The 20017-nt window shown below is 44.5% G+C and overlaps 1 protein-coding gene across 1 annotated transcript; it reads left to right on the plus strand.

Annotated features, from left to right (window-relative positions):
- Nucleotides 1–12639: 12639 nt before the first annotated feature.
- On the plus strand, nt 12640–18746 carry atp1b1b (ATPase Na+/K+ transporting subunit beta 1b). The gene is made up of 6 exons (XM_031752097.2): nt 12640–12830; nt 14744–14872; nt 16374–16529; nt 16728–16912; nt 17050–17133; nt 17224–18746. Exons 1-6 carry the CDS (start codon nt 12737–12739, stop codon nt 17482–17484), a joined length of 909 nt encoding a protein of 302 aa, XP_031607957.1. The 5' UTR covers nt 12640–12736; the 3' UTR covers nt 17485–18746.
- The last annotated feature ends 1271 nt before the right edge of the window (nt 18747–20017 follow it).

Raw genomic sequence — 20017 nt, forward strand, 5'->3', positions numbered from 1 at the left:
AAAGACCTCCCAGCCCATTGTTCGTCAGTGGGCTAGTTTCAGTCATTATGTAAATGTGCTGTTTATAAGGTTGGAAACCTGCAGTCAGCTGAGACTGAGGAAGTCACCTGGATGAGTGACGAAACGTTTCTCCCACTGAAAATGTCCAGATGAACAGAATCAGCCTTCTGGGATTTAAAGCTGACGTAGTAAATTATACTGATATCGATCCATCGTTTAGAGACAGATGAAAATTCAAGGGTGTGAGGGTAAACACAAGTTTGAGAGTGTGTTTGAACCCTTCTGCAGCAATGAGTGCAGCAGAGTTTCAGTCCTGCACCTTACAGGGAGGATTTCAGAGCATCCACTGATGGGCGGTGCTCTGCTGGATCATTAACTTTATTGTTCTATCGAATTTTGTGTTTTCCTCTTTTTGTTTGTGTAAAATAATTCTGAATTCATTTCTCTGAAGGCTGAAGTAAAAAGACCGAACCACTGTGCCCGTCTAAGGCTTCCATTTTGAGCAGCACGCGGGTGAAGGGCAGGCCGCAGGCAGATCCTCCACCTCTAAAAACACACTTTGTTGACACTATGTGCAACTGAGTGGTGATCCGTAACAGTGAGTTTGTTGTCGTCACAATAGAAACTGATGACGTCCACGTCGCCTCTGATTCATGTTGAAGTCCTCTGTTGGTGAAACAGATCCAGCCGTGATACATTTCATCATCTCTGTTGGAGTTTATAAAGTGGCAAAAAACCACGTCCCATTCTTGGGACTTGACTTTGACAGCGTGGATCACACAGCTATAGAAGAAAATCCTTTCAACCTGTTCTTCACTGAGCTAAATAGCAGCGAGTTGGTAAAATGAGTAAAATGGTGCCAGAGAGCAGCAAGTAATGACTTTACTGCTCTCTGATTTACAGCATAATATTCCTTATCAAGCCGCCGGCAGTCTGTTAATGGTTGTGTGTTTTATATGACTGCAGCTTGGAGCAGGGCGTGCTGTGTTAGTTCACCTTTCTCTTCAAGGGCATTATGGCTTCACACACACTCGCTGCTTCCTTTGTCTCTCATATTTGGCCAGATATTCTGTGCCTTTCAGCGGGTGTTAATCTGAGGCCACACTGCTCACAGGTGGGATGGTAGCTCTGAGTCTGAGCCTGTACCTGTGTGTGAGGAAACGAGCAATGAGCTTAAGACACGTGAGCTCGCTCAGCCGTCTCGCTGTTACCATCTAAGTGTACGCTTCTTTATGCATCGGCCCACACGTGCAGCTCTCTGTCCTCAGTCACACATTACCATTTATAGGCTGTTTGTCAGTTAGTTATGGCGGTATGGTGGTGTGGTCACAGGAAGAAAGTTAGTGGAGTGGAGTGTTTAATAAGCTCTCTCATACTGAACTTTAATGGAGAACTGAAAAGTCTGCACTTTTTTGCTCTAATGTACTTGAACAAGTGCCGTTTAGTTGATTTTTCAGCACATGTCTCAGCCTGTCGAGGGAACAAACATTTGAAGGTGGAGATAAAACTTGACAAACACTGTTAGGATGCTTCCTGCAGGAGCGCCTGTCGTCTGTGCAGTTATGGGACATTAGACCAGATTGCATGCATGCAGATTTTCCAAAATGCTGCAGCGCTCCCTTGAAAAGGAATTTCCTCCTTGAAAAACTGCACTGAGCTGAGGTTAAACATAACTTCTGTATGTGCCTGCTTAACGCTGAATTGTTCCCAGTTCAAAGAGCCAGAGTCTAATTCTGGACATCAGGTTATCTATTCGGCTCAAATATTAACCAGCTCATGAATTATTGGAAGGAATGAGAGCTAAACTTTGTACTGGGGTAAGCAGCAACTAAATATTGTGAGACGTGGATTAATTTGTAACCAGTTCAAAGTTTCGCAAGAGTGTGTGTTTCACCACGGCATCAAAAGAGTGGCTGGGAAGGGACAGAGGGGAAAGCAATCAAAGTTTAATGGAGAGGGTGTTTGTTACACAGCAGGGTTCCTTTATGGGCAGCACTAACTGACTTCTTGATGCCAGTGTTTGCATACACAGTTGTTCCTCCACATCCCATTTACTTCCAAGTATCCTTAAAATAGTGAACTGAAGGAACCGGTGAAACGTAAGCAGCCATATCCAATTCCCACCTCCGCTATGTCGTGACATCATATCCTGGCTCCAAGGGATTGGGTATCAAAGTCCCACAAAGTAAAACATTGACTCGACTCCACTCAAAGAGCACAGTGCTGTTACTGAGAGGCTCACATGTCTGGAACAGTCCAATAATGACCACTCCTTTATCAGTCAGTATCAAAATGCTTCTTTTACACTGTTTTGATGGATAAGGCACACACAGACCCGTTTTAATGACAAGATGTGAGATAAACAGAGCAATACACTGACGCAGTGTTCTTAAAAAAGAGCCCAGTACCTAAATAAAACATATGTGGGTTAGAGTCAGTGTTTGAGCACGTGTGGATTTGTAGGGAGTCATCATCTAGACTATGGATGACATATTTCAGGTCACATAATTGTGTTTCTGAACAAACTGAGCATGTTGAAGCTTCAAACATAATCGACTTGACAGTGTGGGATGGAAGTGAAGGTGAGTTTCTCAGCACTTGTGAAAAGCGGCTTCTTAAGTGACAGAGCACCCTAAAACCCCCGTTTCCCACCGTGTTAACAAAGTCACAGGTGTCTCTATTCTAAGACCACACAGTAGGTAGGCCCTGCTCCTACTGTGGCTTCTGCCGTGGCTCATAGGTAGACTGGCTCGTATGACAAGCAGAAGCAGCAGCAGCCTTACTCCCATCCCTGAGGTGTCCCTGATGCTTCCATCAGAGTGAGCGTGTGCATGAATGTTAGACAAAGTCCTTAAGTAGAGAATTGCAGTAATCAAACATCTAGCCAAGAGAGATTTTTGATGGGCGTGATGGTGTAACAGAGACAGGATACCGAATGCTTCCATGCGAACACAAACAGGTGCACGTGTAAAACATATGAGCGTGGGGATCTGGGGAACGATTGGATCGATGTCCATTTTTAGCATGGTTTCACCATGGTTGCTGATGTGTTTACCAACAAAAAAAATCAAATACCGCACATACGCATCATTTTTTGTCAGACACATTCAGTGGGGTTTGAACTCTGTGGGCGAGGAGCCAAACGTGACCACACAGGGTGCTTGTTAACTGATCTTTGCCACTGGGGATCATTTCACCAGCTTCATCTCAGCTTCAGCCTCTCTCTGTGAAAAGCATCAGCTGTGTTGCAGGCGTTACTGAACCTCGCACACAAATGTGTCTGATTCGCATCCACAGCAGTGCTTTTAGTCCTGGTGTAATCCATTACACTTCCCTTATTTAATTATTCTCACCATCTCTTATCCCCTTCCTGTTATTCCAGTGTTCTATATGGCTTCGGCTAAACCAGCAGTTTCACATTCCCAGGAAGCAGCACACGGTGCACTGACATTTGCATGGGAATGTTCTCAGAAGTGCAGCCGGACTTTTCTGGACTTGGTTTATGGATGGTGAGAGCATAGCTGCTGAGGCTGTGGATGAACAAGTGAAATCTAACTACAGGTTCTTTTCACAGCTTTCCACCACACATTAACCCAGAGGACATTTAAACTTTCCATTATGATCCTCTGTCAATTATTGACCTTGGGACCGTAAATGCTGTGGCCTTGGGTGGTGACTAACAAAAGGACTTCAGACATGGCAAAGTTAAAGAGAAGCAGCACAGCGAGGTTTACCATCAACAACTTCAAGTTTTGGTTATTTTTCTTTCTCGATGTTGCTTCTATGCTGACATTAGCATCCCCAACAATCAGACGACTCCCTCTGAGCATGCACTTGCTGACAGTGAGAAGGAAAAACTGCTTTTTAACAGGAAGAAACCTCCGGCAGAGCCACGGTCAGGAAGGGGCGGGGCCATCTGCGTAAAACGATGTGTAAAACATGGTCCGTTAAAGTGTTTGAAAACTCTGAAAAAAGTCAGCACATTCCTCTGAGTGATTAATATTGCAGCTGTAGGTCAGGAGGTAGAGCAGGTAGAGCATCTATTAATCGGAAGGTTGGTGGTTTGATCGCTCGCTGCTCTAATCTGTGTGCAAAAGTGTCCTTAAGCAACAAACTAAACCCCAGTATGTTCTGGGATAATGTCATCACACTGTGAATGTTCCATAAAAAGCACGTAGGTTCAGAAAAAAGTGCTGAAAGAGTGAAAAAGGCCTGTTGTATTAAGCACACTGTTGTTGTGATTTGGTGCTATGCTAATAAACTGAACTGAATAAAATGCTCAGGTAGAGTAGGGCAGTACAGTATAAGAACTACTCATCGTATTTCATCCAGAATGTTTTTGCTACTGTGCTACACTTTTTCATTGCCTTTAACATGAAATGCATTCAGTGATCATGCTGCAGTATCTATAAACTGATTGTCTTATTTAACTAAGCCAAAACTACATACTGGATAAAGAGGCTATAGTGACTTGGAGTTTAAATAAGTCACTGGAGCTTTATGAAAACGAATTCTACATTTTTGAGGTTTGGTTTTCTTAGAAATTCTGTTCAAAGGAGGAGCATAAAAAGGAGTTGATAGACCGAGAATGAGTTAACTCCAGGATATCAGACAGAGAAGAGAAAAACACAGGAAGGCTATCAAGTCCTGTAGTTAGACCTTTGTCATTTACTATTACCCACATCCACAGCTTCATGTGAAAATGCAAAATAATGATGTCCTTTTTCAGATATATTTTTCAAACCAAAACAGCTGCTCATCAACAGAACAATAGCCTTTGTTCTGTTCTGCTTTCTGAACACAATACTCTTTCAGCGTCAGGCTCTGGTGTAGTTATCGAAGGTGTGTGAGGTTATGACATGACTTCTTTAAGCAAGTAGAGATATTAGATTAAATCAGATTAACTGAGATACAAGGATACTTCTAAGATGAATGTTGTACTGCAACTTACAAGGTAAAACACAATAGTGCAGTACTGTGTCCAAAACTGTCAGAGAAGACTTCTATGCTCCAGCTAACTGAAAACACTGCGAGTAAATCCAGTTCCATACGGCACTTCTGAATGAAAGTAAAAAGAGAATGGAACATTCCTCCTTTCCTCTCAGTGTTTGGCCTATAAACAGCAGCATAGTACGATCAAGGTCAGGAGCTCTGCCTATGGACAGTGATGGCCTGAGTGCCTGAAACACTGTCCTGTAGTTTTCACTCGAAATCTGCGACTACCTGCTATTGCACTTACCAGCATAAGTCTCACAGTTTGCTGTCGCTACCATTACAGTTGTTTGATATTAACAAAGTTATCTGTTACAGTGCACCCAAATTCAAACTGGCAAGTACACAAAAGCAACAGACCAATCGAATTTGTTTAGTGCGCTCGTTAGTATCTACTCTGCATCAGAGTACGGCAGAAATTAAAGACTGAGGCACCGGGAGACAGCTCAGCATTAACACTGCAGCAACTCAAACAGGGTTCAGTTCAGTTCAATTCTATTTTATTTACACAGCGCCAAATCACAACAACAGCCACATCAGGGTGACAGTGGGAAGGGAAAACTCCCTTTTAACAGGAAGAAACCTCCAGCAGAACCAGGCTTCTCTACTGCTCCAAATTATTGTTCATATTTCCTAACATTTAATAGTGGCTGAGGGGAGAAAACAGACGACTTAACTGGGCACAGCACCAGCACCATGCCATACCACTGTGTGTGTGTGTGTGTGTGTGTGTGTGTGTGTGTGTGTGTGTGTGTGTGTGTGTGTGTGTGTGTGTGTGTGTGTGTGTGTGTGTGTGTGGTGGTTTTTAGAGTGCACACCTCCGACTGTGAAAATCTTCTGTGGTATCAGCCATCAGCACTCAGCAGCATCTGTTAAGCTCTAATGTGCTTGTATTTCTAGTCTTACTGATGAGCTACATTGTAACTATACTTGCCTTATACACTCACAGCTAATGTAGTCCTCCCACACGCCCCAGAGGAGAGCCACACAAGCACAGAGAGAACAGACAAGGTTCAAACTTTAGATGTTCTTGCTGTGAGGCAACAGCGCTAACCACTTCCTGCCACGTTCCTCAGAACAGGACACATTATCCCGATGAAGGTGCCACTGCAAACAGGGAACACTGCTGTGTGACTGAGAGGGTCTGCGTCAGATTAACATCCTCAGTAATGTTTTCGCAGGTTTGTGCTACAGCTAATCTCCGTTGGCATCAGACTGCAGGGAGGCCTTTGCTCTCTCAGTGAGCCTTGAGGACCCTTGACCCCACACCAGTTTGCCAGTTGTCCTTTGAGAGCACTGCATGTTTTAAACCTCTGCTCTCATCCAAATATATTCACACCTTTAACAGGCGCCATGGTAACATAATGATATGTGGTATTAATCTCATGTTGTGGGTATTTCTGTGTTGCCACAGCATAGATTTGGTTTATTTTGGAGTTGGTTGGTGTGCTGTTGTCTGTGGTCTGGTCAGTCACACATCAGCCCCCTTTGACTCCGTGTTTGCAGTTTGGTTTGTTTGTGAAGTTACCGTGACCTCTGAACTTTTATGGGACCAGAGCCTCACAGATGTTTTCTAAAATATTCTTTCTAATTTGGGGGTAAATAAAGCCCACAGTGCCTGCAGCTCGGCCCCTCACAGAGACTAAAACAAACATATTCCCACTGCTTCTAAAGCTGACTAATTATTATTTTGTATCCTGGCGGTAAAATCCACTTTCAAACATAAATGAAGCTAAAACAAGAAGCTGTTGCCTTTAGAAGTATCTATCTGCCCAGGACGTGTGCAGCTCCAGCAGCATGTAACTGCTAATAACTGAGGACGAGACCCACTTCAGTCTCGTCACACTGTAACTCAGTCAGTCCCACTCCTTTCATTTGCTTATGAAACACGAAGAAGGCAGGAATAGAAAAAACACAGACAGCAGTAATCCACAGCGCTGACTCGATGAGTCACAGTAATGAACCTCTCTGACCATGTCAGGCAAAGCAACAGGTCAGTCTGTTCAAAGCCTCATATTTGGCCTCATATCTGACATTCACTGCCTTAATCTTCTCATGTGTGTAGGAAGCCTTCATACGTCATTACTGTTTGGATGCGCTGAACAGTTGAAGGTAACTACAACTAAGTTATAAGCATGAAAGACAGCAGACAGGATCATGTGTGCTGGAAAGGCTTTCAGGTGAATCCTACAAAATCACGACGAATAAAGACGGCGTCTGTTTGTCCTGTATTAGGCTTCATGACGAAGAACAATCACCAAGATATTTTCTTGATTTTTAGTTTGTCGTTTAGAACTTTAGCCTCGGCAAGTATGGTAAGATGAGCTGCTGAGAATCACGCTGTTACTGTCTACTTCTACAGACCTACTCATAATTTGCTCAACAGCGATGCTCATTTCCTGTGTTTATGCGGTAGAGCTCGTGTGAGAGTAAGCATTAGGCTGAAATCATAGAAGCAGGGCTTGACGGTTTTCTAATGATAGAGCCTGATGTCTGACAGCGACCACGCCTAGATTTCTGTCAGCTTGTGTACACAGTAAACATGTCGTGTAGTAGTCGGTGGGGAAGGGTGGAATGAAGGTGAAGGGAGTCTTTCTGACTCGTGGCTACACTGGTCCCGTTTCTGTGGTATGTGGTTGCATAAAAACACCATAACACTTGAGGCACATTTTACATGTCAAACCTACACAATGTGAACTCGTTTCCATGATCAGACAAAGAGGTTCAGGTCAGGGTTCAGATGAAGCACATAAAGCAGGATTTAGGAGGACCTGATGTTTTTTTCACATTTGTATTTCATGATAGCACGCTGCACAAATACCAGCTTTAAGTCCCAACAACATTTCCACCTCCTTCTTTGTTTGGACCCTTGTGGTGTTCATTGCTCCTTTCTGTTAATCTGAGGGAATGTGGATGTGTAGGCTTTCTTTTAGGTTGTTCTGTCTTTTTTCCTGCTTAGCTCTCAGCTGTCATAAAGACATTCCCTGTGTTCACTCTTAGACAGCCAGCAACACTTCACACCAGTCCCACTGTTACAGGCTTCAAGTGCGCACCATGGTCACTTTTGTGTAAAAGTCTTGAGTGCAGTCATACTGAGACGAGCCAGGTAACGTTTGTTTGGCTTTCGCCACCACTCAAGTCCGATTGCATGCCAACACATGAATGAATAGGCCTGCACAGGACATGACTGGGTGTGTCTCTCGTACACCTTGTGTTGCCCGGCTTACTGAAAGCATGATTGCAGGATTGTGCCTAGTGTGAACATCACATGTGCCTTTAGTTCATGGACACAGTCACTCAAAATCACCAAAGGCTTTTACAGTGGTGTGGAAAAGTGTAACCCGACTAAACACAAAAAGAGGTTTTAAATGATGATTTTAATGATTAAGGGAGAAAAGCTATCCAAATCATTAATGAACTGTGATCAACCACATTTCCTGGAAAGCTGATACAGCAGATATTGAATCTTGAACCACGGTGAGAGCCATAATTCACAAATGGGGAAAACTTGGAACAGTGGTGAACCTTCCTTGGCTGCCCTACCAAAATTACTCCAAGAGCACATCGATCACTCATCCAGGAGGTCATGAAAGAGCCCAGAACAGCATCTAAAGAAGTGCAGGCTTCACATGTAAAGGTCAGAGTTCATGATTCAACAATAAGAAAGCGACTTGGCCAAAATGGCCTCCATGGGAGAGTTCAAGGAGAAACCACTGCTGACCAAAAAGAACACACAGTCTTGTCTCACATTTTCCAAAAGAACATCTAGATGATCCCCAACACATCTGGGAAAATATTCTGTGGACTGATGACACAAAAGCTCTTCAGCCTCAATCAGTCTGACTCAGCCCTGACCTCCCTCCCCCACTGTCACTAGGCACCAGAGCCCCACAGGGCTGCGTTCTCAGCCCCCTACTGTACGCCCTGTACACACATGACTGCACACCAACCCACGCAACCAACATCATCGTCAAGTATGCCCATAACACCACTGTGGTTGGCTCATCTCTGATGGAGATGAAGCAGCATACAGAGCAGAGGTAGAGAACTTGTCCCACTGGTGCTCAGAAAATAACCTGAAGTTGAACGTTCTTAAAACACAAGAACTCCTGACGGACTTCAGGAGGCACAGACAGGTCCACTCCCCTCTTATTATAAATGGAGAACAGGTGGAATCTGTCTCCACCTTCAGGTTTCTGGGCACCCAAATTTCCATCGATCTCACCTGGACCCACAACACTGTCCTGGTAAAGAAGGCACAGCAGCTACTGCACTTCCTGAGGAAGAATAACCTGTACTGGAAGCAGCTGCTGGCCTCAGTGGAGAGCGTGCTCTCCTTCTGCCCGGGTGTTTGGTACGCAGAGGCCACTACTGAGAACAGGAAGGCTGCACAGAGGGTAATTTGCCACCCCTGGAGGCCATCACCAGATCCTCCTGTCTCAGAAAAACCAGGACCATCACAGCTGGTCAGCTGTGATGTGATGTCTGCCCTCTGGTTGTCCTCTCAGATCAGTCAGGTCTCACACCTCCAGACTCACTAACAGCTTCTTCCCCTGGACCATTCAGACTGCCAACAAACACTCCAAAACCCCACCCCTGCCCACCCACTCACCAATGTGAGCCACAGTCTGAGTAACCCTCAGCACACAGACTCTATACCCAGACCAAGTCCTTTTGTACTGCTTCCAAACACTTTGGTCTCCAATGTGTGAGAGCCTTTCTACTGATTTGTATATATTCCTCCTCTGAATATATTTCTTCTGTTTGCTATTTATTCCTGATGTCTTTATTTTACTCCCGCACACTTGGTGTGGAGTACCTATAATTTCGTTGTACATATACAATGACAATAAAGGGCTATTCTATTCTATTCTATTCTATTCTATTCTATTCTATGCTATTCTATTCTATTCTATGCTATTCTATGTATGGGAAGTGCTTGATTCACTTCCCTCTATCACAGCGATGCCTGTAGACATGAGGTTTGAATACCTGAACTGCCAGTGGTCCATATTGAAACAACTAGAAGTTGGCTGTGACAGCTGACTTTAAAAGGATAAAGTGCTTTAGTTCCATGTTTTTTTCCTCCCCCTAAATCCATGTGGTGACTCCATATCAACATTAGAACATGTGCTGTCTGATGTCTGACTAACAGCTAGCTTTAAGACATGCAAGCTTTTAGTAGCTTTTCACTTACAAATAAAATCTGGCTGGTGCAGCACGTTGGTAACATCTTCTCCTGATCTCTCCCTGCACATCTGCCAAATGTTTCATACAACTATGACATAAAAATATAGGAACAAGATCTCCTCATAGCAGCATCCCAAAAGATCTGTTGTTCTATAATGTTACGGTCTCCATGCAGTCTGTGACTCCACATGAGTCTGATAATCACTGCACAGAAAAAATGTCAAGCTTTAGACACACGAGACTGATTAATGGCAAATATTTTTCATCTTGTCTTGTGACGGGTTGCACTGAAGCAACACTTTTACTAGCTAGCATCATGTTGGGAAGTACGTGAATATTTCTGAGTAAGGATGAACTTTGCATTTTGACTGGATTTTACTTTGAAATATGACTTTATATACTCTGTCACTGTGTGTTTACACACAACCTTTTTAATTATTATTAATCTCTGGCTCTCTTCCACAGCTTTGTCTTTGTCCTGTCTTCCTTCCCTTACCTCCAACAGCAGATGGCCCCGCCCCTCCCTGAGCCTGGCTCTGCTGCGCGTTTCTTCCTGTTAAAACAGAGTTTTTCCTTCCCACTGTCGCCAAGTACATACTAATTGTTGGGTTTTCTTTGTATTATTGTAGAGTGTTTACTTGTAAAGATACAAGATAATTACTGATTGACTGGTAATTAAAATTGAATTGAATAAAATGTTCAAAGCTAGACATCTTCTCAATTGTAAAACAATAAGTCCTACTTGTTAGGACTGGCTCATATTGTTTATACATATTTGACAGCGAGTGTCACCAGTTCCTGTCAGGTTACAGCTGATTGAGTGATTTTAAAAACAAATCTAATATACAGAAGAAGTCCAGCAAGACTGTAGCTTTATCATCTCTTAAGGAAAATAGGATAAATGATGAAAGAGTAGATAGCAATGACTTCTTTCTCCACTCCTCTTACTTAAGATAAATATCACGCTCAGCATTGGCAGGCATTCAGATTTTCTTTACTCCAATGGACTCAGACCAAAGCTCTCCTCTTTCTCTATTTCCTTGATCCATTAATCATGGCTTTTTATTATTTTCTAGTATTACTTCAGAGCTGGTTGAACTAACTCGGATTACTTTGAGTTTCCTACATCAAAGTTTAGGCTTAAAGCCAGAGTTTGTTAAAGCCCTGATCATCTCTGTGCTACGCGGTGGTTAGCATTGATTAACCATGAGGAGGTTTTGTTGTCCAATAGTGTCAGGACAAGGACAAAGGGTAAGGGACTTGACTTTGAGCAAGAGGTCAGGCAGGTCTTTCCATCATGATAGTGTCACACAGAGCTGGACAGTGTTGGTGACTCAGTTTGACTCATCTTGTCCTTGAGGTGATATTTAAAGGTCAAAACCAGCATGTGCACAATCCTGACCAATCATACCTACACACAAATGTTTATATTCAAACAAATGCACATAGCTGAAGAAAGCCAGAGGGCAGCACACTGCTGACTGATTTCACACACACACAATGTAAAGTTCAGATATTCATGTGTAAATATGAAGAAGGCTGGTGAGCTAATGGTTTCAGGTTCAAACTGACTCATATTTTTATTGTTTCCTAACTGAATTCACATCCATGCTGTATTATTCTAAAAAGTGCTCCAGCTGAAATGAATGCTTCATACTTTGATCTTAGGTAGAACATCAGATTACTTTGACCCTGGCTCTGAAATGCCCTTGAAGACAGCCACAGAGGAGGGGCTCTAGAAGGCAGAATATAGTATGTACAATGCTAAGTTACTAGAGCCTATTATCCCAGAGGTGTGTGTCAGAAGGGGTTCACTGCACACAGCAGCCCAGGACACCCACCAAGTTAAAGTGGGAACAGGTATGAGAGCGAGGCCCACAAGCTTCCCCTGAATGCGCTCTGTTTCGCTGGTGAAGAGGATGAAATGACTGTATTGTTTGCACCATAATGACTGTTTAGAGGAGCCAGCGTGTTTGAGAATTGCAGGTTGCTGCACTGTAATCTCGCATTAAGGATGTGACTTGTTCCCATGCAGTGACTTCATGTGAACTGTCATGGTGAAATGGAAATCCTCAGAACCACGCTGAAGTGTTGATCTGGCGTGTGTGCGGCTACACTTTAAACACATGCTGTGTGTGTGTGTGTGTGTGTGTGTGTGTGTGTGTGTGTGTGTGTGTGTGTGTGTGTGTGTGTGTGTGTGTGTGAGGGAGAGGCTAGAGCAGGGCTGTGGTTTAGAGGGTAATACTGCGCTTCTTTGTAGAGTATGTACAGAACTATATGTCCACTTTTTTTTAACTTTGTGCCCACTTGCGCCGCTTTCTGTCGGTCTGTCTCGCGTCAGAGTTACGCACGCTCGGTGTGCGGCCTTTAATTGGTCAGCGCTGCTCCTCCCTCCTCCTAGGTAAACTGCTGGAGTTTCGGGCGGAGTCAGGGGCGAACGCTTATATTGGGGAGCCTGAGGGAGGACTGCGCTGGGTGCCTCTCGGACAGGCTGGGAATTGGTTACAGCACGCGGAGTGTTCTTCCCCAGGACGACTAAAGGAACTATAGCAACATGCCCTCCGATAAGAAGGACGATGGCGGATGGAAGAAGTTCCTGTGGAATTCGGAGACAGGGGAGCTGCTCGGCCGTACCGGGGGCAGCTGGTGTGAGTATGGGGCAGACTGGAGAAACGCGCGTTCACGGCCGTCTTGTGTTTCCAAGCACCTGTTTGAGCCGACTTTCTCTGAGTCTCTGTAACTAACACACCGCACACAACTCCCAAACTGCCGCTGAGCTCATTCAGTGAAGCAGGCTCGTGATGTTTGTGCTCGTGCTGTCCGTTCAGGGAGCGCGTGCGCGCTGCAGTGCGAAGAGCCGGTGCGAAGCGCGCTGATTGGAGCTTAGAGTCGTCCGCACTGGCTGATTGTTGTTGGGTAAAACGGTCAAGGTGTCTTTCGGCAGGTGTGAAGCGGGCAGGCAAAGGGTTAAAAATGCATCAGAGTCCAAGGTGAGCCAAGGTGAAGGAGCGAGGCTCCGGGCCACCGCTCAGATGTCGCTGTAGTCTAAGTAACAATGCAGTCATTAACCTGCTCGACCTTCCTTCTCCCGTTTCTCGGCAGCGGCAGTGCGCATGTCCTTGCGCCTCGTGTGAATGTCACCGCTTCATCTGTCCTCTGTGGACTCCCGGTACAGTCCGGTGTGTGCTCGGTTTGGACCCGAGCTGAGCGGTGACTACAGTTTGTCCTTCTCAGGTCATCTCAAAGTGCTGATGCGTTTCAGTGTGCCATGCGCAGTGCTGCGATAGTGGCGCACGTGAGCGTGCACGAGACGTCGTTAATAAAGGAGTTTAAATCGCTAGAATCAGAATTTTCAAGCCTGATTCTTCCATAAGAGATGTGTGTGTTGTAACTGAAGTGTGTGTCCTACAGATGTCCGGGCACTGTGAGGGTCGTGGTGCCCGGAGGATGCTGGAGTTTAAGATGCCCTTGCGGCTAACGAGCTCCGGTAAAATGTCACATAATGGGTTCAGGTGCCGTGACCTTGTGACACCGAAAGGACAGACGCGTAGGTGCACCTACACCCTGCCAGCAGCTGTGGGGTTTTCATGACTTTGAGCTGCTGGGAATAGACTTCACAGTAGGATAAATGCATTGATACGGGCTGTAGAGTTGCAGTGTGTGCTGATGAGAAGATCCTGTGAGGACAGCGACTGCTACAGACAGACTTTAGAGGATCGTGTTTCTGTGTTACTGATACAGGAATGTAGTTGGGAATCTTTTGTAAGCCTCATTCCAAGTTCACTCAAACTCCTTAGAAGTGTTTTTTTTTTTTTACATTGTTGTTTCTATAGAAATGTTGGCGTGTCAGATTTAAAGCACTCATTAAATGACTGGGGAAGCGTTTCCCCCTAAGAGTTGGCGTGTGACGTATGGCTCTGCAGTCATTTTCTGCCTGTCTCATCTATGCACACACCGCAGCTCCAGCCACTCATTAATCTAAATGAATCTGGAGATTCTATTATCAGCTGGCTTACTGCAGCTGTCAGGTCAAAGGTGCGCTTGAAGCTGAGGTTCTCCTGTCATGAACACATTCTAACACTCGGCTTAACTGAGTTTTTATAACAGCTAATTTTAGTGAAGTCTTGTGAAAGTCTCCTTAGGAGACAGAGACAAAGTGCCTAATGCGGTACAGTAGCTTTGTCGTTACCACATAACAGTTAAATGTTCACATGCTGTCTTATTGTGACCTTCCTCACCAGCACTGTTCTTGTAATGTTGCTTATTCATTATGTGCAGCGTCTCATTTATTCTACCAACAGTGGAAACAAGTCGCCTGTGCTGAGTCAGCTTTCCGACCTTTTCCTTTTTGTTGCCTTTGTGTTTCTGTTTTCTCATTAGCACTGTAGTTTCATTCTGAGTCATAGCTGTACAGTCCATATGATTAGTCTGAAGATCATGTAACGTATCATCTGCACTACCTCTAAAATATTGATTCCAGTCAGGAGTAACTAACACCATTCCTCCATGTTCTCAGCAGTTTTAACTTTCTCTGTGCTGACACTTTTTTTTTTTTCCACAGTCAAAATTACGCTGTTCTATGTTATATTCTACGGCTGCCTGGCTGGGATCTTCATTGGCACCATCCAAGCAATGCTGCTCACTCTGAGTGAATACAAGCCCACCTGGCAGGACAGAGTTGCACCCCCTGGTAAGATTTTGTGCCTCTTCAGATGTGTTGAAATGGAAGTCTGCTGATCTTCTTCTCAGACTGGTGGGCAGTTAATCTTTATTAAGGGTCACATGATAAACTGGGACTGTTGTGGAGGCAGCAGCAATGAGCTGAACTCGCTGTCTTTATAAAGTGCTGCTGGTAAGAAGAGATGTTAATTTTCACATGTGAGACTTGCACAGTAAGAACTCCAACATTTTATCACGATTTAGTCAACATTCCCAAAAAACCTTTGACAAAATTCCCATTTATTATTCCAACGTTTCAGAGTTTAACTTTCTATAGAGTGAGATTGTTATGTTGCTTTTAGTTTAAGGACTTCATCTGAAGTTTTTCAGTTGTTTTTCTTGATCGGTGAGAGATATCCAGGGTGTCTGAGGTGGAGATGTGAAGGACATTCACACACAGCAACCACAAAGCTGGATATGCTGACTTGTTTGAATGCTTATGGCACATATAAAGAGACTTTTCCAAATCTGAAAGTAGCCTTTAAAACACCTGTGCTCAGTCTGGCCTGCGTGTTGTTGTTGTGGAGATGAACTCTCCACATAATGGCCCCGCTGCCTCTGCTGTGTACACACCACAGCTTGGTTTCCATGACAGAGAGGGCCAGCTGGGCTTCACGACCCACACTGTGTGTGTGATGCTGTGTGACAGACTGAAGGCAGTTAGCTTCTGTGCATCCTCATCTGTCTTCAGCTGAAGTCGTGTAGCAAGCAGGTAATGTTACACACACTGCAGTAAGCTGTGCGGCCCTGTGTTTATCTTTAAAATCACTTATCAGCTTTCATATCCAGTCATCGCTTTCATCCGAGTCCCAGTTCAGACTGTATTCAGCCCATCTTAGCACAATGACTGGAAGCAGAGGGAAACACTATCTGTCGCTCGGATGCGCTGCCGTGAGATCGATGTGCCACTGATTCTGCACAAGTTGGCAGCAGTGTGTGCTTTCACTGTAACTCTGAACTCGAATGCCTGGTAGCTTTCAAAGCTTGTGCTACTGCTACCAGGATCCTTGTGACCTTCTTGGACCATGTGACAGTATAAGACTGAATGTATAACAAGAGTTTAGTGTGTTGGTAGATCTGGTGTCACTGATGATGAGCCAGCATTGAAAGTGCAAAACTGCAGTTCCTTCAATGGCCACCTGAGGCTGTAAAAGCAAGTCAGTCCTATAAACTTGTACAGTCTGTGCACACATTCTCATACAGCGCTGGAGGCTACGGGGCAGATTTGGCTTCAGCATTGTGCCCAAACAGGCATAACACCGATCCAGTAGCATGCCAAATGTCCAGTTAGTAGACACCCAGCTCCACCTGTTGAGCCACAGCCACTCGTGTCTGTGCACTCACCTGATCTATCTATAAGCATTGTGTGAATATGGCGTCTGCCTCCAAAACCATTTGAAAACTGTACTGGGGGACATCACAATAGTTGTTAATGTTGGTGATAACAAAGGGCTGTGATTGTGTACCTGCAGGCCTTACACACACCCCACGGTCAGATAAAGCTGAGCTTGCCTTCAACCCCAGAGCTGTGGAGACCTTCCTGCCTCACACAAAGGCTCTGAGGGAGTTCCTGAACAACTACGATGAGAGTAAACAGAAAGACCAGATGAAGTATGAAGACTGTGGAGGTAAGCGTCACTTGAACTAGTTTCTACTGGAAAATTCCAGAAATGTGATTGCAAACATGAAATGCTGTTGCATTACTGCTCCCCTTCGCTGAACTTGTACGTGATGGTTTGGGATCCTTTCTATCACTATGATAGATGCAATGTTGGACCTGGAAGCGCCCAACTTTAGGAAACTTAACCCTTCACTTGTTCCTCTAGATGAACCTGCAGACTACAAGAACAGGGGTGACTTGGACAGTGATGTGGGTGTCCGAAAGGCCTGTCGCTTCCCCAGGGCCTTGCTGGGACCCTGCTCTGGCTTGGAGGACACCGAGTTTGGTTTCAAGGAGGGCAAACCCTGTTTGATTGTGAAGCTCAACAGAATTGTCAACTACCGCCCACGGGTAACTTCTTCTTTTGTTTACTTGGAGACCAAAGGAGTGCAATATTTACTAGAAAAATGAAAATGTCACCTTAGAGTTGTTAAAGCCAGCAGCGGTCGGCGCTCATACTGTTTGGCTAACTTGTCTTCTTTCTTTAGCCTCCTACCTCTAATGAGAGTATTCCTGAGGAGGCTCAACCCAAGGTGCAGCCCAACGTGATCCCCATTTACTGCACCAGCAAGGTACGCACAGCCCGCAGTCATTTATGTAGCATGGCATCGTTCCTGCTGTCGTCTGACAACAAATTCATGTATGCACGTTCTTTCTTCCAGAAAGAGGAGGACGCTGATAAGATCGGAGAGATTAAGTACTACGGCATCGGTGAAGGGTTCCCCCTGCAGTATTACCCCTATTACGGCAAGAAGCTGCACCCGCAGTACCTGCAGCCGCTGGTGGCGCTGCAGTTCACCAACCTGACCCGGAACACTGAACTCCGCATCGAGTGCAAAGTGTTCGGAGATAACATCGACTACAGCGAGAAGGACCGCTACCAGGGACGCTTTGAGATCAAGATCCAGGTTGACGAATCATGACCGCCATCAGGACCATAGCACTCCCCCGCCCCGTACCCCTTTAGTATCAATCAGTTGTATGAGATGAGAGGGGTAGGCTGTAGCTATTAGCTCGTGTTGACTGAGTGAAGGGGAAAACGCTGTTAGGGACTGTTGTGTAATCTGTCTGCTTTCATCACTTGCTTCTATATTTCTGTCTAGCCTTAGAATCAAATTTAGGGGAAAGTAGCAATAGGGCCAATGAAAATATTTAGTGTGCTGTAAATGATACCTCTAAACAAGCCATGGGACATTTCCACTGAGTCCATGTGCGCTGCATAGCGAGCTGTCTGTCCCCTCTGCGTATCGCTGCCTGTCTGGTTTTAGTAGCTAGTTTTTTGGAGTGTACAGATCTGGTCCTTCCAACCTCATCTTACTGTATGAGCAAGCTTTAGCAGTGCCAGGCATGTGTCTCAGACATGTCCTTAATAATAATAATGATAATAATAATAATAATAACAATAATAATAATAAAATGGTTCATAGTTGTGATCTATGTAAGGAAAACGCTGCACTCCAGGAAACTTTTCCTCTTTATTTCTTTTACAGCTGATCATGGGAGACCTCCTTAAATCGTTCGAATGTGTGATTGGGTTTTCGGACTTTGTTTCATGCCTTTTACTTGTGATTCTACCTTGAATGTAGACTCGTGTCCAGTGTGTTAGACCCTGGCCTGTTATGAGGGCGATGGTGCTAACTAAAGGGTTTGTTTTTTATTTTGTTTTTGTTTTGTTTGCTGGATTTCTCACGTTGTTGGCTAACTCTCTGAATGTTTGAAACCATGAAACATGTTGGAAGAATTTTATATTTATGCAGTTGTACATTTTATTTCTTTGCTAAATATTGTAATGTATAATGCAATACCAAAGCGATGAGTGTAAGAGAGTCTTTATCAGAAGCAATGCAGTATGCCTTTCTAGGGTGTCACGTCGAGTGCTAAAGTCAGCGTCTTGCCTTGCGACCTTTAACGGTTAACTCTGAGTTTATGTTCTGGCCGTGAATGTAGGTAAGTGTGTAATGAAGAGCTAACAGGCGGTTAACTTCCACAGTTCTGATGTCCATGCATTTCCAAAAACATTGAGTTCACGCAGAGCTCTGTGGCTTAGATGAATGATGATGTTGGCTTTAATATTCTGTAGGATCTCATGCTGATGTAAAACATTCGACCATAAATTTACCTCGAGTCAACTTTTCATCTGTTCATTTAATCAGATAGAAACCAATAAAGTCCGACTGGACCTTTCTCTGGTGTCATGCTCTCTTTGTCTGTTCTCGTGACAGCGTCAGATTTGCGTCATGTGTTTGCCCACCGTCCCCAACGAGGGGCTCCGTCCTTCCTCTCTGGAGTCCACGTCCCAGTCTCAGAGTCCTGCTGCACAGTATAAAACCCTTTATACTTGTCATGCTCGTAATGCAGTAGAGTGTTTACATACTACAGGGGACAGAGACTAATAGTTAATGATTAAACAGAGTGAAGGAGAAACACCCAGTGCATCATGGGAATCCCCCTAGCAGCCTAGAACTATTGCAGCTAGCTAAGGGAGGATCCAGGGTCACCTGATCCAGCTTTAACTATATGCTTTATAAAACAGGAAACTCTAATCTTATGTGTCTGTGTTATTCACTTCAACTCTGTGTACTAAAGCTAAGCAGACGTTCAGCACTGGTGCACTGGGAGCCATCCTGTTTTCAGAGTGCATGTGTGCAGGATCTTTCATGTTCAGTCACATGACAAGAAAAGGAAGTAGCTTTAAGCGTGTTTGTGTAAATCCAGGCTGAAGTTCATGTTTAACTCCTTTTCAGGCTCTTTCAGAGCTTCCAGATGCTCACACAGCTTGATCTCACACTTCATGAAAACAAGTCTGAAGCTGCTTTCAGTGGATTGGCACAAAGTCTTCCTCAACACTACAAGTACAGTGTCTCCTAACTCTGTCCTGCTCTCCTGTCTGTGTGACAGAGGACAGGGCCCTCCCCCTCTTCCTGTTTGGCCTCAGTGATGAATGGACTGTTGTTGGCTCAGGGGCAGAGCACAGTGACTGGACGATTTCTGTTCCTGTTCAGTTCTTCAGTGTCCAGTGTTGAGTTTCAGACACAAGTTTCTGTAATTACAGGAGGAAGCTGCTGTGTGCAGGCTAACACAGGGATGTTTCAGGCACCCCAGGCACGTGCGGGGGGGCAAAGCACCCTTTACTTGAGGCTTTTTTTGTTTTAATGTGTGTGGTGTGTGGAAAATTATTAATCACCATTTTTCCTTAATAAAACGATCTGGCTTGCATCTGTCACATGATGACCGTTAACCAATGATCACCCTTGATGGCAGAGTGTGCTGGTTATGAGCAGGAACGAGCTCGCAAAAGGGACGCACATGTTTTGCACTAAAAGCATCACTAAAAACGATCTGTTATGCATATCCACATGATTATGGATTATAAAAATTACAATATTAAAAAAACCTCACTGTATTTTAAAGAAAATACATTAAGAAACAGATTATATTAGAGATTATTTCAGATAT

This window comes from Oreochromis aureus, linkage group 23, assembly GCF_013358895.1.
Source record: "Oreochromis aureus strain Israel breed Guangdong linkage group 23, ZZ_aureus, whole genome shotgun sequence".
In the NCBI taxonomy this organism is placed as follows: domain Eukaryota; kingdom Metazoa; phylum Chordata; class Actinopteri; order Cichliformes; family Cichlidae; genus Oreochromis; species Oreochromis aureus.